At 44.6% G+C, this 26,381-nt stretch overlaps 1 protein-coding gene across 1 annotated transcript; it reads right to left on the bottom strand.

Moving 5' to 3' along the window:
- Nucleotides 1-1,967: 1,967 nt before the first annotated feature.
- On the bottom strand, nucleotides 1,968-25,636 carry LOC119952480 (CD40 ligand-like). Its single transcript, XM_038776273.1, has 5 exons — nucleotides 25,220-25,636; nucleotides 24,512-24,643; nucleotides 23,399-23,465; nucleotides 8,171-8,263; nucleotides 1,968-3,570 (listed from the first exon to the last, which is right to left on the bottom strand). Exons 1-5 carry the CDS (start codon nucleotides 25,448-25,450, stop codon nucleotides 3,158-3,160), a joined length of 936 nt encoding a protein of 311 aa, XP_038632201.1. The 5' UTR covers nucleotides 25,451-25,636; the 3' UTR covers nucleotides 1,968-3,157.
- Nucleotides 25,637-26,381: the final 745 nt, after the last annotated feature.

Genomic DNA, 26,381 nt, shown 5'->3' with positions numbered 1-26,381 from the left:
AGGAAACCGGAGCACCCGGAGGAAACCCACGCAGACACGGGGAGAATGTGCAGACTCCACACAGTCACCAAAGGCTCAAATTGAACCCGGGTCCCTGGCATTGAGGCCGCAGTACTAACCATTGTGCCACAGTGCCACCCAGCCGCGTGTTTCTGGGCAGGGTGCCGTTGGATGGAGGTGAGATTTCATCCTCCCGCTGTTTGTCAATAGGATTTCCTATTGTAACCACCCAACGCCACCAGGAATCCCGCCAAGTGGGCGCTCTGCCAGCAGGAGAAGTGAATCCCAATGACCAGAGAATTCTGGTCAGCAGGTTCACTGACCAGGGGGCACAGATTGAAGAGAGGTGACAGATAGAAGTTGCACAGTGTGTTGTTGCAATCTGGAATGTGTTGCCTGAACAGACAGGAAGCAGACTCAATCGGACCTTTCAATCAGAGATTGGTTAATTATTCGAAAGGGAAAGTTTACAGGGACATGTGGAAAGAGCAGTGAGTGGGTCTGATTGGATAGTTTCACCAAGCAGCTAGCACAGACCTGATGGGCAGATTGGCCTCCTTCTGCTCTGTTATATTCTCTGATTCTTTGCTCTGCATTGGGTTCTAGTTTGGAAGGTTCTGATCTGTCAACCAACCCACCAAAGAGAACACAAACTGATGTGAACTGATGTGAACATTCAATCAACTCTCACTTAAAAGTAGGAAAACTTTCCAACACCCAATCGGAGGAAAAAAGAGAATCTTTATTTGTTTCTGTGTTTTACATGAAAAATAGCTCAATTTTATTCAAAGGTAACATTTCTTATATAAATATTGACAAAAATAAGCAATACTGTAAAACTATTCATGAAATGTGAACAATTTAATCAAATAAATAGGTTAATCTTAATATTATTAAACAACAGGTAACACTGACAATTGCAAAAGTATTGTAGTCACTCAGTTAGGAATATTTGTCGGAATTTATTTGCTGTACAAAATACTCAAAACACTCAGAAAAATACAACTCCCCTCATGTACACAGACAGAAATATGTGTAAGCCTGCTCTTATAATTATAAACTTCACAAGTGCAATTTAATTAATCCTGTTCCAGAAAATGATAAATAAGATGCAACAGAAAACATTTTCAGAAGGGACTGAAATGTACATTGAGATTCAGAGTGCCATTTTAACATCCTTGCAAACATTCATGACAGCACAGAGCTCACAGTAACACTTGCAACTGTTAACCGCCTGACACACTTTTCCCAGGACGGGGATAATGGGAATAATTAGTGCTTTGTGCAAAAAACGGACCCCTGCAAAGTCTTCTGCTTTTCCAGTGCATTGGCTGACAGGTGCTTCCTGCGGTGAAGATCACACACCGAAGATCAGCAGAGTTTGGTTTGATTGAAGGACAATGTACAAACTCCATTGTGCTGTGGAGATTTATTACACGGGACAGTTGGGTCTATCTTGTTGATGTAGAATGAAGTTAGTGACAAATTTAGGAGGAAAGTTACTTTTGCAAGAGCAAATTTTGTTTAGCAAGAAGTGCTGAAGTGGTAACACGTTATTTAAAAGCTTCACTTCCTGGGTGCCTATGGTTGGGTTCCACCTTATCAAACATGAATCGCTTCTATTGTCAAACCACTTCAGAGGAATAATGGAATAGAATGAGTCTATTTAAAGCTGTTTATCTGTGAAGTTACTGAGGCGTTTAATGCGCCTTTTCAAATACAATGCTGTATGCAGACTATAAGAATAATATTATTGTCATGACATTTTGAAAGATGATGAATGTGGAATCGTAGAATTTACAGTGCAGAAAGAAGCCATTTGGCTTATCGAGCCTGCACCGGCCTTTTACGAAAGAGCACCTCACTTAAACTCACCACTCCACCCCACCCCGTAACCCAGTAGCCCCACCAAACCTTTTGGACACTGAGGGCAATTTAGCATGGCCAATGTACCTAACCTACACATCTTTCGACTGTGGGAGGAAACTGGAGGAAACCCACGCAGACGCGGGGAGAAAGTGCAGACTCCGCACACAGAGTCACCCGATACCGGAATCGAACCCGGGACCCTGCCGCTGTGAGGCAGCAGTGCTAACCACTGTGCCGCCCCGTGGATATGGGTTTTACAATAATGATGGTCCCCTCACGTTAGAAATAAACCAGTGCGCTGCAGTGAGGTACTCCTAAATTTTCCCTCAACGCTAGCTCATCAATATTCACTCCTCTATATACTTGCTGACAGTTTGTTCTGTTGAGGCACGAAGAGCAGAGGACCATGCAGTGCAGACAATGCTCACTCGTAAGTAGCTTTGCCCCAGTGCTGGTGGCCTGTGGTTTTGTGTTTACTGGAGGCTGCGTCTCTGACAGGATGCATTTATCAACCATCTCAAGTCAACACTTCAAATCAGTCCTTGCTAAACAGTGTAGGTTTAATCAGAAATTCGGTGAAGCAAAACACACCCCCTCCACCCACCCCCCAAAAAAGCTGGACATTTAAAGGGAAGCAGCGTTTCGCAGTAACTTCATTGCAGTGTTAACGTAAACCTACTTGTGACACTAATAAAGATTATTATTATTTGCTTAAATGACCATTTTGAACACAGCTGATGGTGATTCTGAGAATGGGACTGTGGCTCATACCCAGAATCAACCTGAAGCACATGTCATAAATGGCCAATTGCAGGTCTGGGGTAAAGGTTAACACTGACTGGTAAACTGTGGCCTGAAATACCTGAGTCTTGATCAAGGGAACATTTATTTATTTCACTATCAGTTTCCTGCACGTGTGACTGAAGTGGAAAGTCCATGTGAGTAAATGAGTAGGAGTTTGCGGAACTGCTCCTACTGAATATCGCTGATGTTTTTAGGATGCTGATCTGTAAGATCGGCCATTTTTCATCATTTCCATAGAAAACCCTAAAAGAATAAAGTGGGGTTTAATTTACCTCGGAACCTGCCGCCGAAAGGAGTGATTAAGAAATGTTGAAAAGTTGGAATATGTTGTTGTGGCTGTAAAAGTATGAAATCTTGCAGATTCCTTTGGGAAAACTCTGCGGGGGGGGGGGGGGGGGGGGGTAGTTTCAAAGCAGGCAAACTGAGCTGTCAGGAAACAGAACCGATTTTCTAGCAAACCTTACATCACACTTTAACAGAGGAGTTAAAGGTGAAAGATGCCAAAGTAAGTGGCTCTATCATAACTAAGCAGGTCTGCCTGAGTAACAGTTACAAATAACTTGTCTCCTGTTTTTAACTCAAACACTCCTCCTTGATTGACTGAGTTGAAACTAGCAGTTTGCTTTTTGTCGACTGGTGTTTTGGATGCCTTCATTAGTAGAGTCGTTTGTTCCTCTATTCTTTGTAAGTAGATGTACTGAAGAAATGGGACGCTGGATGTGTCGTCAGTGACGTTATTGGTTAGTCGGAAACTAACCTGGCAATACACATAGTAAAATCCGGGCTGGGTTATAACTAGCTTACCACTGGTATAGTTTATGTTGTGTGTAAAAGCGGGAAAGCCTTGTGCCATCCACTGTTTTATTGGTTGTCCTTTTTTACGAGGAAAGGCAGAATCTAATGGAAGGAAAGAAAGTCAACTGTTATAGAATGCGCTGTTATACAGGACACATGTACACTATTATACAGGACACATGTACACTATTATACAGGACACATGTACACTATTATACAGGGTATGTGTACACTATTATACAGGACACGTGTACACTATTATACAGGAAACATGCACACTATTATACAGGACACATGCACACTATTATACTGGATTCGTGTATACTATTATACAGGACACATGCACACTATTATACAGGACACATGCACACTATTATACAGGATTCATGTATACTATTATACAGGACACATGCACACTATTATACACGACACATGTATACTATTATACACGACACATGTATACTATTATACAGGACATGTGTACACTATTATACAGGATACGTGTACACTATTATACAGGACACATGTACACTATTATACAGGACACATGCACACTATTATACAGGACACATGTATACTATTATACACGACACATGTATACTATTATACAGGACATGTGTACACTATTATACAGGATACGTGTACACTATTATACAGGACATATAATAATGTAAACAAATTGTCACAGGCTGATGACTAGAATCACAGTGAGACAAACACTAGACTCTTAAATGTTTGACTTTTTGTGTGCAATTGTCTTTCTAATTCGCCTTTCCTGTCCTAAATCTTGATTGTTAAATGCCAACTAATGAAATGCCAAGAGTGAATTGAACCATGATTTCAGCAGTCACCGAATCACAGAATTGTTACGGTGCAGAATGAGGCCATTCAGCCCATCATGTCAGCACCGTCTGTCCAAACAAGCATCGTGACTCAGTGCCATTCTCCTGCCTTTTCCCCGTACCCCTGCACATTGTTTCTATTCAAATAACCACCCAATGCTCTCCGGAACGCCTCGATTGAACCTGCTCCCACCACACCTCCAGGCCGTACATTCCAGATCCCAATCCCTCGCTGGGTAAAAAAGAATTTCCTCGCATTACATTTGCTTCTTTTGCAAATCATTTAAAATCTGTTCCCTCTCGTTCTTGATCCTTTTACCAGCGGGAACAGTTTCTCCCCGTCTGCTCTGTCCAGTCCCCTCCTGATTTTGAACATCTCGATCTAATCTCCTCTCGGCCTTCTTCTCTCCAAGCAGAACGGTCCCAACCTCTCCAATCTATCCTCATCACTGAAGTTTCTCATCCCTGGAACCATTCTTTGCAGAACAAGGCCAGCAGCGCGGGTTCAATTCCCGTACCAACTTACCTGAACAGGTGCCGGAATGTGGCGACTAGGGGCTTTTCACAGTAACTTCATACTTGTGACAATAAAAGGTTATTATTTTTTAAATTATTATTATTCTTGTCAACCTTTTCTGCACTCTCGCCAGAGTGATGGGGCAATGGGGGTAATGGGCAGTGACGGGGCAATGGGGGTAATGGGCAGTGATGGGGCGATGGGGGTAATGGGCAGTGACGGGGCAATGGGGAATGGCAGTGACGGGGCAATGGGGGTAATGGGCAGTGACGGGGCAATGGGGGTAATGGGCAGTGATGGGGCAATGGGGGGAATGGGCAGTGGCAGGGCAATGGGGGTAATGGGCAGTGATGGGGCGATGGGGGTAATGGGCAGTGACGGGGCAATGGGGGTAATGGGCAGTGACGGGGGCAATGGGGGTAATGGGCAGGGATGGGGCAATGGGGGTAATGGGCGGTGATGGGGTAATGGGGGTAATGGGCAGTGATTTGGCAATGGGGTAATGGGCAGTGACGGGGCAATGGGGGTAATGGGCAGTGACGGGGCAATGGGGGTAATGGGCAGTGATGGGGCAATGGGGGTACTGGGCAGTGATGGGGCAATGGGGGTAATGGGCAGTGATGGGGCAATGGGGTAATGGGCAGTGACAGGGCAATGGGTAAATGGGCAGTGACGGGGCAATGGGGTAATGGGCAGTGACGGGGCAATGGGGGTAATGGGCAGTGACAGGGCAATGGGGGTAATGGGCAGTGATGGGGCAATGGGGGGAATGGGCAGTGATGGGGCAATGGGGGTAAATGGGCAGTGACGGGGCAATGGGGGTAATGGGCAGTGACAGGGCAATGGGGGTAATGGGCAGTGACGGGGCAATGGGGGTAATGGGCAGTGATGGGGCAATGGGGGTACTGGGCAGTGATGGGGCAATGGGGGTAATGGGCAGTGATGGGGCAATGGGGTAATGGGCAGTGACAGGGCAATGGGTAAATGGGCAGTGACGGGGCAATGGGGGGAATGGGCAGTGATGGGGAAATGGGGGTAAATGGGCAGTGACGGGGCAATGGGGGTAATGGGCAGTGACAGGGCAATGGGGGTAATGGGCAGTGACGGGGCAATGGGGGTAATGGCAGTGATGGGGCAATGGGGGGAATGGGCAGTGATGGGGCAATGGGGATAATGGGCAGTGCCGGGGCAATGGGGGTAATGGGCAGTGACGGGGCATTGGGGGTAATGGGCAGTGACGGGGAATGGGGGTAATGGGCAGTGATGGGGCGATGGGGGTAATGGGCAGTGACGGGGCAATGGGGGTAATGGGCAGTGACGGGGCAATGGGGGTAATGGGCAGTGACGGGGCAATGGGGGGTAATGGGCAGTGATGGGGCGATGGGGGTAATGGGCAGTGACGGGGCAATGGGGGTAATGGGCAGTGATGGGGCAATGGGGGTAATGGGCAGTGACGGGGCAATGGGATGGGGTAATGGGCTGTGATGGGACAATGGGGGTAATGGGCAGTGACGGGGCAATGGGGGTAATGGGCGGTGATGGGGCAATGGGGTTATTGGGCGGTGATGGGGCAATGGGGGTAATGGGCAGTGATGGGGCAATGGGGGTAATGGGCGGTGATGGGGCAATGGGGGTAATGGGCAGTGACGGGGCAATGGGGGTAATGGGCAGTGACGGGGCAATGGGGGTAATGGGCAGTGATGGGGCAATGGGGGTAATGGGCAGTGACGGGGCAATGGGGGTAATGGGCAGTGATGGGGCAATGGGGGGTAATGGGCAGTGATGGGGCAATGGGGTAATGGGCAGTGATGGGGCAATGGGGGTAATGGGCGGTGATGGGGCAATGGGGGTAATGGGCAGTGATGGGGCAATGGGGGTAATGGGCAGTGACGGGGCAATGGGGGTAATGGGTAGTGATGGGGCAATGGGGGTAATGGGCAGTGACGGGGCAATGGGGGTAATGGGCAGTGATGGGGCAATGGGGGTAATGGGCAGTGATGGGGCAATGGGGTAATGGGCAGTGATGGGGCAATGGGGTAATGGGCAGTGATGGGGCAATGGGGGTAATGGGCAGTGACGGGGCAATGGGGGGAATGGGCAGTGTGACTCTGGAATTGCATCTGCCTCACAATCTGCCCCACATTTTGCCCCACATTCTGCCTGCCTGACCTGGAGATCCTGTGGCCACCAGTTGTAAAAAGCTGAGGGAGGAACCCTGCCTGCAATGTGGTGGAGTTTGACAGCCTGACTCAGAGGTCCCTCGGGGCTGAGCTGTGAAATGAGAAAGGTCGCGATAGTACAGTAGACACTTCTGAGGTTCTGGCTGAGGTTAAAGCAATTGTGTGAGAGCGGCGCAGGAACAATACTCGCACCTCACACTGCAGCTGACCCGAAACTACTTCATGCTGATGCTAAAAATGTGTTCCATTGACATCTTACATCCGAATAGCACAAAAATGGTTTGGTGTGGATAAGACCTGCAAATTCTCTTCACTTTCAACAAGTAACACAGCTCTAAGGCTATGAATCATTTTCATTCTGAAACACATTCATTTAAAATTCATTTCAAGATGCTAATCGACCTCCCAAGGCTGGGATCTGACCATGCACTGGGCTGTGACCATGCACTGGGATCTGACCATTCATTGGGATCTGACCATGCACTGGGATCTGACCATTCATTGGGATCTGACCATGCACTGGGATCTGACCATTCATTGGGATCTGACCATGCACTGGGATCTGACCATGCACTGGGATCTGACCATGCACTGGGATCTGACCATGCACTGGGATCTGACCATGCACTGGGATCTGACCATGCACTGGGCTGTGACCATGCACTGGGCTGTGACCATGCACTGGGCTGTGACCATGCACTGGGCTGTGACCATGCACTGGGCTGTGACCATGCACTGGGATCTGACCATTCACTGGGATCTGACCATTCATTGGGATCTGACCATGCACTGGGATCTGACCATTCACTGGGCTGTGACCATGCACTGGGCTGTGACTATTCACTGGGATCTGACCATGCACTGGTCATGTATACATGTGTCGTGTATAATAGTATACATGTGGCGGGGCGGGATTGACGCCGGCCCCGGGCGATTCTCTGACCCCCGGGAGATCGGAGAAGCCAGCCCAATATATGAATTATAATGGCAATCACCTTAATCTGTTTCAATCTATTGGAAATTTTACATTCATGAGCATTTCCCATTGACTTTTTTCATTTATAACTTCCTTGGTCTGTATTTCTAACACAACCTGTGTAAACCTGTCACAATCACACTCTGCCGCTGGTGAAGCAATCTTTCAGGTAATTCGTGCATCTTACCTGGTATATTTTCAGCTTTATTTGTAGCAATGAGATGTGCTGCAGTTCGACGAGGGTTGTCGACGCTGTTGGTTATTGTGGTGTGATGGTTACCTAAATATCAAGACAAACAACATTGGTGCAAACTTAAAAACTGTGTCACACTTGATAACTACAGGTAGTCTTCAAAACCTGCTGCATTTCTCTGTATAACTTGCTTTTCCATAGCATCTTTAACACCCTTAGGAAATCCCAAAGCACTTTACAGCCGAGCAAAATACTTTGTGAAGTGTCGTCACTGTTTAAATGTAGGAAATGCAACAACCAATATGCACACAGCAATAATGTGATAACAACCAGAAAATCTGTAATGGCAATGTTGATTCAGGGGTTAAATATTGATTTTTGATGAGGACGCCGGGATAACTCCTCTGCTCCTCCTGAGAGGGAAGAGAGGGGCTCAGTTTAAAGTGTCATCCGAGGCTGTGCAGCCCCTTCACTGTTGTGTCAACATCGATTTAAAAAAAAAGTCTTTTGAGTGGAGTTTGAACTCACAACCACCTGACACATGCAGAGGGTGAGTGAAGCTGCAATTATCGATGTGGCCAATATATCATTTTGTCACCACGGAGAAGATGGCAGGAAGTCAGAAGGAAGCAAGATATTGAGCTCCAGTGAATGCAGGAACAAAAACCAGTGGAGCCTTCTGGAGAGTGACAGACTCAGCCTGAGACAATGCTACAAGTCGGTTCTGCACCACGTGTTAAATATCGTTAGTTCAGGAAATCACTCTGCAGTCCCTCCTAAACTGAGAAATAACTGTACGCTCCTGTCAATAATAGTCTTCCTCAGCCTGAATGCTGAGCGCTCCAAACTTTGGAAGGTAGCCTTGGAGGGGCCAATTCGCTGGACTCAGCTCTGAAGAAGCCATGCGGACTCAAAACATGAAGTCCATTTCTCTCTCCACAGATGTTGCCAGATCTGCTGAATTTATCCAGCATTTGCTAATTTTACTTCCTTGGCTGATGTGTCCTTCGCCTGTCACAGGCACTCCCATGAGTCTTAAATGGGATCAGCAACAAAGCACATGTTAGGAACAGATATTTAGGATTGAGCATTTGGGAAAAGCACGTAAAGCATCTTAATCCTAAAATCATATAGTGCATGGCAGGCCCTTCAGCCCATCAAGCCTGCACTGACAGAAAAATACTACTCCAATCTGCACTAATCCACTTAAATAGAACATAGAATATACAGTGCAGAAGGAGGCCATTCGGCCTATCGAGTCCACCTTATCCCCGTAACTCAATAACCCCTCCTAACTTTTGTTTTTGGACGCTAAGGGCAATTTAGCATGCCCAATCCACCTAACCTGCACGTCTTTGGACTGTGGGAGGAGACCGGAGCACCCGGAGGAAACCCACGCAGACACAGGGAGAAAGTGCAGACTCCGCACAGACAGTGACCCAAGCCGGGAATCGAACCTGGGACCCTGGCGCTGTGAAGCAACTGTGCTAACCACTGTGCTAACCACTGTGCTGCCAAATTTCCCCCCCCCCCAGATTTTGAATAATAATCTTTATTGTCACAAGTAGGCTTACATTAACACTGCAATGAAGTTACTGTGAAAAGCCCCTAGTCGCCACATTCCGGCGCCTGTTCGGGTACACAGAGGGAGAATTCAGAATGTCCAATTCACCTAACAGGTCGTCTTTTGGGACTTGTGGGAGGAAACCGGAGCACCCGGAGGAAACCCACGCAGACAGGGGGAGAATGTGCAGACTCCGCACAGACAGTGACCCAGCCGGGAATCGAACCTGGGACCCTGAAGTTGTGAAGCAACAGTGCTACCGTGCCGCCCAGATAAGGCGATACGGACTGCCCCTGATCAAACCTTGCACCTCCAACAGGATTTGTCCTTCAGATTGTCCAATAATTTCCCAGCCACTGATGTGAGACTCACTGATCTGTAATTCCCTGGTTTCCGTCTACTTCGCTTCTTGAACAAAATGAAGGGGCTGGGCTCTCCGCCGCTGGGATTCTACATTTTGTGGGCAGCCTGGGAGCTTCCCGAAAGCGTGGGGCTGCCCCACAATGGGAAACCCCATTGATCAGCCAGCGAAAGACAGCACCCCACCAGTGTGCTGAACCAGAAATCTGGCACAGCGGGACACAGTATCCAGTCCAAATAATTTAAGTCGAGATCTGCAGCAGGTGAATCAGCAGAAGAACAGAAAGCCAGTGTCAGAATAATGCTAACCATACTAAACCATACCAAACCATACCAAGCCATACTAAACCATACCAAATCATACTAAACCATACCAAATCATACTAAACCATACCAAGCCATACTAAACCATACCAAACCATACTAAACCATACCAAGCCATACTAAACCATACCAAGCCATACTAAACCATACCAAACCATACCAAGCCATACTAAACCATACCAAACCATACTAAACCATACCAAACCATACTAAACCATACCAAACCATACCAAGCCATACTAAACCATACCAAACCTTACCAAACCATACCAAACCATACTAAACCATACCAAACCATACCAAACCATACGAAACCATACCAAACCATACTAAACCATACCAAACCATACTAAACCATACTAAACCATACCAAACCATACGAAACCATACCAAACCATACTAAACCATACCAAACCATACTAAACCATACTAAACCATACCAAACCATACGAAACCATACCAAACCATACCAAACCATACTAAACCATACCAAACCATACTAAACCATACCAAACCTTACCAAACCATACCAAACCTTACCAAACCATACTAAACCATACTAAACCATACCAACCCATACTAAACCATACCAAACCATACCAAACCATACTAAGCCATACTAAACCATACCATCCCATACAAAACCATACCAACCCATACTAAACCATGCCAAACCATACCAAACCATGCCAAACCATACTAAACCATAGTAAACCATACTAAACCATACCAACCCATACTAAACCATACTAAACCATACCAAACCATGCCAAACCATACTAAACCATAGTAAACATACTAAACCATACCAACCCATACTAAACCATACCAAACCATACCAAACCATGCCAAACCATACTAAACCATACCAAACCATACTAAACCATACCAACCCATACTAAACCATACCAAACCATACTAAACTATTCTAAACCATACTAAACCATGCTAAACCATTCTAAACCATACCAAACCATATTAAACCATACTAAACCATACTAAACCATACCAAACCATACTAAACCATACTAAACCATACCAAACCATAGCAAACCATACCAAAACATACTAAACCATACCAAACCATACCAAACCATACTAAATCATACTAAACCATGCTAAACCATACCAAACCAAACCAAACCATACTAAACCATACCAACCCATACCAAACCATACCAAACCATACCAACCCATACCAAACCATACCAACCCATACCAACCCATACCAAACCATACCAAACTATACCAAACCATACCGACCCATACCAAACCATACCAACCCATACCAACCCATACCAACCCATACTAAACTATACCAAACCATACCAAACCTTACCAACCCATACCAACCCATACCAAACCAAACCAACCCATACTAAACTATACCAAACCATACCAACCCATACCAAACGATACCAAACCATACTAAACTATACCAAACCATACCAAACCTTACCAACCCATACCAACCCATACTAAACTATACCAAACCATACCAAACCATACCAACCCATACCAGCCCATACCAACCCATACCAAACCATACCAAACCATACCAAACCATACCAACCCATACCAGCCCATACCAACCCATACCAAACCATACCAAACCATACTAAACCATACCAAACCATACTAAGCCATACCAAACCACAATAAACCATACCAAACCATACCAAACCATACTAAACCATACTAAACCATACTAAACCATACCAAACCATACAAAACCATACCAAATATACCAAAGCATAATAAACCATACCAAACTATACCAAACCATACCAAACATGCCAAACCATACCAACCCATACCAAACCATACCAACCCATGCTAAACCATACTAAACCATACTAAACCATACCAAACCAAACCAACCCATGCTAAACCATACTAAACCATACCAAACCATACCAAACCATACCAAACCATACCAGCCCATACCAACCAATACCAAACCATACTAAACCATACCAAACCATACCAACCCATTCTAAACCATACTAAACCATACTAAACCATACTAAACCATACTAAACCATACCAAACCATACCAACCCATGCTAAACCATACTAAACCATACTAAACCATACCAAACCATACCAAACCATACCAACCCATACCAAACCATACTAAACCATACCAAACCATACCAACCCCTGCTAAACCATGCCAAACCATACCAACCCATGCTAAACCATACTAAACCATACCAAACCATACCAACCCATGCTAAACCATGCCAAACCATACCAACCCATGCTAAACCATACTAAACCATACTAAACCATACCAAACCATACTAAATCATACTAAACCATACCAAACCATACCAACCCATACTAAACTATACCAAACCATACCAAACCATACCAAGCCATACCAAACCATAATAAACCATACTAAACCATACCAACCCATACCAAACCATACTAAACCATACCAAACCATACCAACCCATACCAAACCATACCAACCCATGCTAAACCATACTAAACCATACTAAACCATACCAAACCATACCAACCCATGCTAAACCATACTAAACCATACCAAACCATACCAAACCATACCAAACCATACCAGCCCATACCAACCAATACCAAACCATACTAAACCATACCAAACCATACCAACCCATTCTAAACCATACTAAACCATACTAAACCATACTAAACCATACTAAACCATACCAAACCATACCAACCCATGCTAAACCATACTAAACCATACTAAACCATACCAAACCATACCAAACCATACCAACCCATACCAAACCATACTAAACCATACCAAACCATACCAACCCATGCTAAACCATGCCAAACCATACCAACCCATGCTAAACCATACTAAACCATACTAAACCATACCAAACCATACCAAACCATACCAACCCATACCAAACCATACCGAACCATACTAAACCATACCAAACCATACCAACCCATGCTAAACCATACCAAACCATACCAACCCATGCTAAACCATACTAAACCATACCAAACCATACCAAACGATACCAACCCATACTAAACTATACCAAACCATACCAAACCATACCAACCCATACTAAACTATACCAAACCATACCAAACCATACCAAACCATAATAAACCATACCAAACCATACTAAATCATACTAAACCATAGCAAACCATAGCAAACCATACCAAACCATACCAAATATACCAAACCATGCCAAAGCATAATAAACCATACCAAACCATACTAAACCATGCCAAACCATGCCGGACTACACCAAACCATACCAAACCATACCAACCCATACCAACCCATACTAAACCATACTAAAGCCGATCTGGATTGGCGCAGGCTGGGAGGGCCGAAGGCCCTGTTCCTCTGCTGTAATTATCTTTGTTCTTTGTTCTTTGTTCTTTAAACCATACTGAACCATACCAAACTATGACACTGATGTCCATTCTGTAGTCAGTCTATTTCATAGCGCAATGTCGAACTGCAGCAGAGAAATTCAAAGATGTGTGGGTTAGGTGGATTGGCCAAGCTAAATTGCCCCTTAGTGTCCAACGGTTAGGTGGGGTTATGGGTTAGGGTGGGGGTGTAGGCCGAGGTCAGGTGCTCTTTTGAAAGGTCGATGCAGACCCGATGGGCCAAATGGTCTCCTTCTGCACTGTAGGAATTCTATGATTCTATGATTATCACTTAATGGGTTGCATTACACACATGTTTCTGAGGTACTTGTTAGGGTTTTATCATTATTGGGTCTGGTAAATTAATAACTATGGTCGTGGATTGAAATCTCAGAGATGATGAGTTTAAGTTATGAAATTGTGTTTAAGAAATCTGACGATAAACGGAACTGCTGAAAAAAACCAATTGGTTCACTGAGATACCTCAGAGGGAGATGTATCTGCTGATGCTAACCAGTCTGACTGGGCCTGATTCCATCTTTCGTTATTGCCTTCAGAGTAACTGGGGACTCGGTTATAAATGCTGCCCACGTTCCACTAACACATTGCACAATGTAAGAATTATCCAGGCAGGGCAGAAAGTCTCTTTGTTCTTGAGCAGAAATGTGTGCACCTCCCTCACTAACCTGGCACACAACACACGTTAACCAGAGCCCTGTGTCAGTGGCTTCACAGTTTCACAAACTGTCCCCATTTTGGATTTCCCTGCGGTATAAATGCAAATGTTGATGGTCACTGTGTGCACTGAGGGAGCGCTGTGGCCTACACATTTCAATGTAAGTTAGCAGACAGCATCATTTAACGGCAGATCAAAGGAGGTTTCAAAACCCCATTCAAAGCAGCAAACCCACTGACTCTAACTTGAGCTGGATAATAATTGTTGGGACAACTGCAATCTACTACTGAGACTTTTTACCAAATAGTTATTTGCTACTTAGGGCAGAGTCTAATAGTCAAGAGATATTAACTCAAATCCCACCATAGCAGCCACAGAGTTTGGATTCCGTTACAATAAGAGCCGGTATAAACGGGGCTGCGGTAAAAACCCAAATGCTTCATTAATGTGTTGCAATGTCATGGGAACAGCAGAAATCTGTGGTGCTCAGCAACTCTGACTTTTCCACCCCCTCCCTTCAGCCTCCGCCCCGTTATCGCGGCCCCCACCCCACAACCTTGGGGAGGCCCCCAGGATCACCCCCTAACGCCCCCACCATTTGGTAAGGCCCACCACCGGGCCCAATCCCTGGCAGTGCCAATTTGGGCACAGCTATGCTGGCACCCAAGCAGTGTCTCTTCCAGGGTGCCAGGCTGACAATACCATGGTGCCTGGGTGCCAGAGGGAGTTGCAGGGTGCAACTCTGCCCTGCCCCAACCACCTAGGGGTCTCCAATGGCCTGAGAGACCCCACAGCTGCCACTTTGACTGGTCAACATTTGTGGAAACCACTTCTAATCTGTGCCCTGGTCAGTGAGTAATACACACAGAGTTACAGTGTGACCCTGAGTAATACACACAGACAGTTACAGTCTGACCCTGAGTAATACACACAGACAGTTACAGTGTGACCCTGAGTAATACACACAGAGTTACAGTGTGACCCTGAGTAATACACACAGACAGTTACAGTCTGACCCTGAGTAATACACACAGACAGTTACAGTGTGACCCTGAGTAATACACACAGACAGTTACAGTGTGACCCTGAGTAATACTCACAGACAGTTACAGTGTGACCCTGAGTAATACACACAGAGTTACAGTGTGACCCTGAGTAATACACACAGACAGAGTTACAGTCTGACCCTGAGTAATACACACAGACAGAGTTACAGTCTGACCCTGAGTAATACACACAGACAGAGTTACAGTGTGACCCTGAGTAATACACACAGACAGAGTTACAGTCTGACCCTGAGTAATACACACAGACAGAGTTACAGTGTGACCCTGAGTAATACACACAGACAGTTACAGTGTGACCCTGAGTAATACACACAGACAGTTACAGTGTGACCCTGAGTAATACACACAGACAGTTACAGTGTGACCCTGAGTAATACACACAGACAGTTACAGTGTGACCCTGAGTAATACACACAGACAGTTACAGTGTGACCCTGAGTAATACACACAGACAGTTACAGTGTGACCCTGAGTAATACACACAGACAGTTACAGTCTGACCCTGAGTAATACACACAGACAGTTACAGTGTGACCCTGAGTAATACACACAGACAGTTACAGTGTGACCCTGAGTAATACACACAGACAGTTACAGTGTGACCCTGAGTAATACACACAGACAGTTACAGTGTGACCCTGAGTAATACACATAGACAGTTACAGTGTGACCCTGAGTAATACACACAGACAGTTACAGTGTGACCCTGAGTAATACACACAGAGTTACAGTGTGACCCTGAGTAATACACACAGACAGAGTTACAGTCTGACCCTGAGTAATACACACAGACAGTTACAGTCTGACCCTGAGTAATACACACAGACAGAGTTACAGTGTGACCCTGAGTAATACACACAGACAGTTACAGTGTGACCCTGAGTAATACACACAGACAGAGTTACAGTCTGACCCTGAGTAATACACACAGACAGTTACAGTGTGACCCTGAGTAATACTCACAGACAGAGTTACAGTCTGACCCTGAGTAATACACACAGACAGTTACAGTGTGACCCTGAGTAATACACACAGAGTTACAGTGTGACCCTGAGTAATACACAGACAGAGTTGCAGTCTGACCCTGAGTAATACACACAGACAGAGTTACAGTCTGACCCTGAGTAATACACACAGACAGTTACAGTGTGACCCTGAGTAATACACACAGACAGAGTTACAGTCTGACCCTGAGTAATACACACAGACAGAGTTACAGTCTGACCCTGAGTAATACACACAGACAGTTACAGTGTGACCCTGAGTAATACACACAGACAGAGTTACAGTGTGACCCTGAGTAATACACACAGACAGTTACAGTGTGACCCTGAGTAATACACACAGACAGAGTTACAGTGTGACCCTGAGTAATACACACAGACAGAGTTACAGTGTGACCCTGAGTAATACACACAGACAGAGTTACAGCCTGACCCTGAGTAATACTCACAGAGTTACAGTGTGACCCTGAGTAATACACACACAGAGTTACAGTCTGACCCTGAGTAATACACACAGACAGAGTTACAGTGTGACCCTGAGTAATACACACAGAGTTACAGTGTGACCCTGAGTAATACACACAGACAGTTACAGTGTGACCCTGAGTAATACACACAGACAGAGTTACAGTGTGACCCTGAGTAATACACACAGACAGTTACAGTGTGACCCTGAGTAATACACACACAGAGTTACAGTGTGACCCTGAGTAATACACACAGACAGTTACAGTGTGACCCTGAGTAATACACACAGACAGAGTTACAGTGTGACCCTGAGTAATACACACAGACAGTTACAGTGTGACCCTGAGTAATACACACAGACAGTTACAGTGTGACCCTGAGTAATACACACAGACAGTTACAGTGTGACCCTGACTAATACACACAGACAGTTACAGTGTGACCCTGAGTAATACACACAGACAGTTACAGTGTGACCCTGAGTAATACACACAGACAGTTACAGTGTGACCCTGAGTAATACACACAGACAGTTACAGTGTGACCCTGAGTAATACACACAGACAGTTACAGTGTGACCCTGAGTAATACACACAGACAGTTACAGTGTGACCCTGAGTAATACACACAGACAGTTACAGTGTGACCCTGAGTAATACACACAGACAGTTACAGTGTGACCCTGAGTAATACACATAGACAGTTACAGTGTGACCCTGAGTAATACACACAGACAGTTACAGTGTGACCCTGAGTAATACACACAGAGTTACAGTGTGACCCTGAGTAATACACACAGACAGAGTTACAGTCTGACCCTGAGTAATACACACAGACAGTTACAGTCTGACCCTGAGTAATACACACAGACAGAGTTACAGTGTGACCCTGAGTAATACACACAGACAGTTACAGTGTGACCCTGAGTAATACACACAGACAGAGTTACAGTCTGACCCTGAGTAATACACACAGACAGTTACAGTGTGACCCTGAGTAATACTCACAGACAGAGTTACAGTCTGACCCTGAGTAATACACACAGACAGTTACAGTGTGACCCTGAGTAATACACACAGAGTTACAGTGTGACCCTGAGTAATACACAGACAGAGTTGCAGTCTGACCCTGAGTAATACACAAAGACAGAGTTACAGTCTGACCCTGAGTAATACACACAGACAGAGTTACAGTCTGACCCTGAGTAATACACACAGACAGTTACAGTGTGACCCTGAGTAATACACACAGACAGAGTTACAGTCTGACCCTGAGTAATACACACAGACAGAGTTACAGTCTGACCCTGAGTAATACACACAGACAGTTACAGTGTGACCCTGAGTAATACACACAGACAGAGTTACAGTGTGACCCTGAGTAATACACACAGACAGTTACAGTGTGACCCTGAGTAATACACACAGACAGAGTTACAGTGTGACCCTGAGTAATACACACAGACAGAGTTACAGTGTGACCCTGAGTAATACACACAGACAGAGTTACAGCCTGACCCTGAGTAATACTCACAGAGTTACAGTGTGACCCTGAGTAATACACACACAGAGTTACAGTCTGACCCTGAGTAATACACACAGACAGAGTTACAGTGTGACCCTGAGTAATACACACAGAGTTACAGTGTGACCCTGAGTAATACACACAGACAGTTACAGTGTGACCCTGAGTAATACACACAGACAGAGTTACAGTGTGACCCTGAGTAATACACACAGACAGTTACAGTGTGACCCTGAGTAATACACACACAGAGTTACAGTGTGACCCTGAGTAATACACACAGACAGTTACAGTGTGACCCTGAGTAATACACACAGACAGAGTTACAGTGTGACCCTGAGTAATACACACAGACAGTTACAGTGTGACCCTGAGTAATACACACAGAGTTACAGTGTGACCCTGAGTAATACACACAGACAGTTACAGTGTGACCCTGAGTAATACACACAGACAGAGTTACAGTGTGACCCTGAGTAATACACACAGACAGTTACAGTGTGACCCTGAGTAATACACACAGAGTTACAGTGTGACCCTGAGTAATACACACAGACAGTTACAGTGTGACCCTGAGTAGTACACACAGACAGAGTTACAGTCTGACCCTGAGTAATACACACAGACAGAGTTACAGTGTGACCCTGAGTAATACACACAGACAGAGTTACAGTCTGACCCTGAGTAATACACACAGACAGTTACAGTGTGACCCTGAGTAATACACACAGACAGAGTTACAGTCTGACCCTGAGTAATACACACAGACAGAGTTACAGTCTGACCCTGAGTAATACACACACAGAGTTACAGTGTGACCCTGAGTAATACACACAGACAGAGTTACAGTGTGACCCTGACTAATACACACAGAGTTACAGTCTGACCCTGAGTAATACACACACACAGAGTTACAGTCTGACCCTGAGTAATACACACAGACAGTTACAGTCTGACCCTGAGTAATACACACAGACAGTTACAGTGTGACCCTGAGTAATACACACAGACAGAGTTACGGTGTGACCCTGAGTAATACACACAGGGTTACAGTCTGACCCTGAGTAATACATACAGACAGAGTTACAGTCTGACCCTGAGTAATACACACAGACAGAGTTACAGTGTGACCCTGAGTAATACTCACAGACAGAGTTACAGTGTGACCCTGAGTAATACACACAGACAGAGTTACAGTCTGACCCTGAGTAATACACACAGACAGAGTTACAGTGTGACCCTGAGTAATACTCACAGACAGAGTTACAGTCTGACCCTGAGTAATACACACACAGAGTTACAGTCTGACCCTGAGTAATACACACAGACAGAGTTACAGTCTGACCCTGAGTAATACACACAGACAGTTACAGTGTGACCCTGAGTAATACACACAGACAGAGTTACAGTGTGACCCTGAATAATACACAGACAGTTACAGTGTGACCCTGAGTAATACACACAGACAGAGTTACAGTGTGACCCTGAGTAATACACACAGACAGTTACAGTGTGACCCTGAGTAATACACACAGAGTTACAGTGTGACCCTGAGTAATACACACACAGAGTTACAGTGTGACCCTGAGTAATACACACACAGAGTTACAGTGTGACCCTGAGTAATACACACAGACAGAGTTACAGTGTGACCCTGAGTAATACACACAGACAGAGTTACAGTGTGACCCTGAGTAATACACACAGACAGAGTTACAGTGTGACCCTGAGTAATACACACAGACAGAGTTACAGTGTGACCCTGAGTAATACACACAGACAGTTACAGTCTGACCCTGAGTAATACACACAGACAGAGTTACAGTGTGACCCTGAGTAATACACACACAGAGTTACAGTGTGACCCTGAGTAATACACACAGACAGTTACAGTCTGAACCTGAGTAATACACACACACAGTTACAGTCTGACCCTGAGTAATACACACAGAGTTACAGTGTGACCCTGAGTAATACATACAGACAGAGTTACAGTCTGACCCTGAGTAATACACACACAGACAGTTACAGTGTGACCCTGAGTAATACACACAGACATAGTTACAGTGTGACCCTGAGTAATACACACAGACAGAGTTACAGTCTGACCCTGAGTAATACTCACAGACAGAGTTACAGTGTGACCCTGAGTAATACACACAGACAGATTTACAGCGTGACCCTGAGTAATACACACACAGACAGTTACAGTGTGACCCTGAGTAATACACACAGACAGAGTTACAGTCTGACCCTGAGTAATACACACACAGAGTTACAGTCTGACCCTGAGTAATACACACAGACAGTTACAGTGTGACCCTGAGTAATACACACAGACAGAGTTACAGTCTGACCCTGAGTAATACTCACAGACAGAGTTACAGTGTGACCCTGAGTAATACACACAGACAGAGTTACAGTGTGACCCTGAGTAATACACACAGAGACAGTTACAGTGTGACCCTGAGTAATACACACAGACAGAGTTACAGTCTGACCCTGAGTAATACACACAGAGTTACAGTGTGACCCTGAGTAATACACACAGAGTTACAGTGTGACCCTGAGTAATACACACAGACAGAGTTACAGTGTGACCCTGAGTAATACACACAGACAGTTACAGTCTGACCCTGAGTAATACACACAGACAGAGTTACAGTCTGACCCTGAGTAATACACACAGACAGTTACAGTCTGACCCTGAGTAATACACACAGACAGAGTTACAGTGTGACCCTGAGTAATACACACACAGAGTTCCAGTGTGACCCTGAGTAATACACACAGACAGTTACAGTCTGACCCTGAGTAATACACACACACAGTTACAGTCTGACCCTGAGTAATACACACAGAGTTACAGTGTGACCCTGAGTAATACACACAGAGTTACAGTGTGACCCTGAGTAATACACACAGAGTTACAGTGTGACCCTGAGTAATACACACAGACAGAGTTACAGTCTGACCCTGAGTAATACTCACAGACAGAGTTACAGTGTGACCCTGAGTAATACACACAGACAGAGTTACAGTCTGACCCTGAGTAATACACACAGACAGAGTTACAGTGTGACCCTGAGTAATACACACAGACAGAGTTACAGTCTGACCCTGAGTAATACACACAGACAGTTACAGTGTGACCCTGAGTAATACACACAGACAGAGTTACAGTGTGACCCTGAGTAATACACACAGACAGTTACAGTGTGACCCTGAGTAATACACACAGACAGAGTTACAGTGTGACCCTGAGTAATACACACAGACAGTTACAGTGTGACCCTGAGTAATACACACAGACAGAGTTACAGTGTGACCCTGAGTAATACACACAGACAGAGTTACAGTCTGACCCTGAGTAATACACACACAGACAGTTACAGTGTGACCCTGAGTAATACACACAGACAGAGTTACAGTGTGACCCTGAGTAATACAGACAGAGTTACAGTGTGACCCTGAGTAATACACACAGACAGAGTTACAGTGTGACCCTGAGTAATACACACAGACAGAGTTACAGTGTGACCCTGAGTAATACACACAGACAGAGTTACAGTGTGACCCTGAGTAATACACACAGACAGTTACAGTGTGACCCTGAGTAATACACACAGACAGAGTTACAGTCTGACCCTGAGTAATACACACAGACAGAGTTACAGTCTGACCCTGAGTAATACACACAGACAGAGTTACAGTCTGACCCTGAGTAATACACACAGACAGAGTTACAGTGTGACCCTGAGTAATACACACAGACAGTTACAGTCTGACCCTGAGTAATACACACAGACAGAGTTACAGTCTGACCCTGAGTAATACACACAGACAGTTACAGTGTGACCCTGAGTAATACACACAGAGTTACAGTCTGACCCTGAGTAATACACACAGAGTTACAGTGTGACCCTGAGTAATACACACAGACAGAGTTACAGTGTGACCCTGAGTAATACACACAGACAGAGTTACAGTGTGACCCTGAGTAATACACACAGACAGAGTTACAGTGTGACCCTGAGTAATACACACAGACAGAGTTACAGTCTGACCCTGAGTAATACACACAGACAGTTACAGTGTGACCCTGAGTAATACACACAGACAGAGTTACCGTGTGACCCTGAGTAATACACACAGACAGAGTTACAGTGTGACCCTGAGTAATACACACAGACAGAGTTACAGTCTGACCCTGAGTAATACACACAGACAGAGTTACAGTGTGACCCTGAGTAATACACACAGACAGAGTTACAGTCTGACCCTGAGTAATACACACAGACAGTTACAGTGTGACCCTGAGTAATACACACAGACAGAGTTACAGTGTGAACCTGAGTAATACATACAAAGTTACAGTGTGACCCTGAGTAATAAACACAGAGTTACAGTGTGACCCTGAGTAATACATACAAAGTTACAGTGTGACCCTGAGTAATAAACACAGAGTTACAGTGTGACCCTGAGTAATACACACAGACAGTTACAGTGTGACCCTGAGTAATAAACAATGTTATAATTCCATTCTGCTGACAATCAATTTATCAATTTACAATTGTCTCTTTGATCTTTACAATCGCAAATCTTTGACATCCTCAAAGCTTCACCAGATCACATTGTGACTACTTAGCACCAATTTCATTCACATTTTCATTATCTTACTCTCACATTTACAAAAATAGTATATCAGACAAACAATTAGAAATCTAATCCATACAAATAGAGAAATTGTCAGTTTGGCATGGTACACTTTCTCTAGCCTCCTCCGTCAGGCCTGTGGTGAATATAGTTAATGAAAGATGGCTTTGAGCTGTGAGATACCTATCTGTTTTTCTTGCGTTGGAACTCCTGCACCATGTAGCTGTTCCCTGGTGTTGTTGGTTAGGTACTGAATGGGGAGAAATCACACAGTTAGCATAGTGAAGTTAGCATGCCGAATCAGAGAGAAGGCCATTCAGCCCATCGACCTCCCACCAAGCCTCTCTCAATCATTTTACCATGTTTACCACTTTCCTTTTTAATCTCTGCTTACAATAAACACTAACAATGCTTTTAAATATCTGTGTAACTCACAGTTTCCCCTTCTGGCAGATATCTACAAAGGAAAATGTACCCAAGAAGGCGAATTATGGAATAACGTCCATTCAATCCACAATCCATGGATGGAACATGCTGCATTTATATGGCACCCATTGCATCTCAGAATTACACCCCCTGGAACAGGGTGGACCCCAGCTCATGGATAATTTTGGTGAAGTTAGTTGAGGAACGAATGTGGGCTCTTCTTCCATTGGTCGCTAATATCCATCTCAGAAGAAGATCTTAGCTAAAGGAGAACGCATGCGACAGTGTAGCACTCCCTCAGCACTACCCAGCCTGCGTTCTGTACAATTCGCAAAGTCCCCCTATTGGGTTCCATTTCTCCTCTGGAACAAGGTTTTGTAGAAGATGTCCAACATCAAATAAAATCAAATAAAACATTCCAAACCTAATGTTTCATGTTGTTTGGGCTTGAGTTGGCATTACACCCCCTCTGCTCCAGCCACTCAAATTCCAAGGTATTATTTGTCATTTCTCTTGTTGTTTGAACAATCCTCAATTCTACACACTCGCACATTAACCGATATTTTTACCAACATGTCCATTGGTTTAATGCTGAGTGTTTATTCCAGTAATCTTGATCAATGGTCTGATCGATGGATCTCTGAAACTAATTTAATATTTAAGATGTGGCTGCCACACGAGGCAATCTTGAAAAGCAGAAACAAACATTTGTTTTTGCAGTTGACCTAGTTTTAATAAACATGTTTAGAGATCAAAAGATCAGCAAAGTGACCACACTAATCAAACCATCTCCAGGTCTCCAGAAAGTACTTTTGTCTATTTCATCAACAGAATTCCTGGTTGGAAGGGTTTACTGTGCAAAACCTTTACCTTCTGAATAAGATGCTGTAGTTCGGATCTTGTACCATCACAAAAAATATTGCTCTTTTCAACCTTATTTTCACATCGTTTTATACTGCGCAGGAACGTATATTCTGGATCCGCATTCACAATTTCCTGAACCTTTTGAAGGGGGGGTAACAAAAGAAAAATGTGTGAAAATACCTCATGCCAGTGAAAGAGTTTGAAAACTCGATAACAACAGTTACATTTCCATCAATCTTTGGCTGACCCACTCCCCAATACTAACTAATTGATTTCTGAATGTAATAAGATTCTGGAATGGACAGACATATAGAAACATCCTCCTCTCTCTCTAATGTCACTCATAAACAGGACAGAGGAATCTTTCGGAGATACAGTTGTGTAACCAGTTCCACATTTTTCTCATTTATTAATTGCCCTCCAGACAGTGATGGTTAAAGATGACCATCGCCTCTCCAGCTACATCCTGAGCAGGCTGGTGTTTTGCTGGCTGATATCTGAAACATCCTAGAATAACTCACTAACGTGGCTTCTGTGCATTCCCCTGAATTTAATGACATTTCAATATTCAATCCAACTTTGCAGACGGATAAAAAAAAAGGAGAGCACTCTGCCCAGAGAATATTAAAGTTAATAAAAAGAGCCGTTCAATTTATATTAAAAAACATCACCAATGCAACACCTGGACTAAAGAAGCTCTTCAACTTTGCTCACCTTGTCAAGTTTCATTGAAAAGTAGACATATAGCAAGGCGCTTGTAACCATGTGTCCAAGCAGTAGGGCAGTGATCAGGTAGATTAACACCCGCACAGAGACAGAGGGCTGGTGTTCACAAACCTTCCGTGGCTCAGTTAACTTGTTTGACGTTTCGTTCATATTATCGACCAGTGCAGACACTGTCAGCACCGTCTCCTCTATCACAGTGCAGTTGCCAGGGCGCAACATTCAATCTCTTGTCATCTCGCACCTTTCAGGAAACTAAATAAGTTATACAGCACATTTCTTCAAAGCCCACACTTCCTGCATGGAAAATATGTCTCGCCCTTGTCAGATGTGCAGAGAAGTGTACCAGCAAACCACCCCTCTTCCTTTCTTCCTCAACTAGACTTTCCCCTCTTACTGGATCAGATGAACAAGAGGAGTCTTGCCCTGGTTGCAACTTGAATCCAGAAAGTCAATTTTACTGTTTGAAGCCAATAGTCACAGAGTTAATCTCTCGATCAATTCGCATTTCCTGTATGAACTATTTTCTTTTCTTTGTTTTTTCTAACCTTCCTCTTGCAAACTGTTTGCAAAGTGTTCTTTTCCTCTTTGCATGAGAATACTTTTGTTCCAAAATCATTTCCACACAGCAATATTGCTTTTCAATATTGGTGACATGGAAAGTGCTGAAAATTTGCAATTTAAGAGTCCAACTTTTCAAAGTGTAAAACAGTTTCTGCATCACCTTCCTTCTCACGCTGTTACATTCAATTGTTCTTGTTAACTGTACAGGCCGCTTCTGAACCCAACTGGAACACCCACGTTACCTTAGTCCGTAATGTGTATGAAGTAATCTTTGCGTTCAGCCGTGGATTTGACTCTCTTACTGTGTTAGGCTAATGTCTCAATAGTTTATGTTTGAAGGCACAAATTGTTTCTAACAGAACATTGAGTTACAGACTTTCACCAGGTTCAATGGCAAATATATTTAAACGTTAAGGGCAGCAGGGTAGCACAGTGATTAGCACTGTGGCATCACAGTGCCAGGGTACCAGGTTCGATTCCGGCTTGGGTCACTGTCTGTGCGGAGTCTGCACGTTCTCCCCGTGTCCGAGTGGGTTTCCTCCGGGTGCTCCGGTTTCCTCCCACAGTCCAAAGACGTGCAGGTTAGGTG

Source organism: Scyliorhinus canicula, chromosome 17 (assembly GCF_902713615.1).
Source record: "Scyliorhinus canicula chromosome 17, sScyCan1.1, whole genome shotgun sequence".
NCBI lineage: Eukaryota > Metazoa > Chordata > Chondrichthyes > Carcharhiniformes > Scyliorhinidae > Scyliorhinus > Scyliorhinus canicula.
Note: the sequence above shows the minus strand (reverse complement) of the source record. Positions and strands in the feature narration are given on the sequence as shown.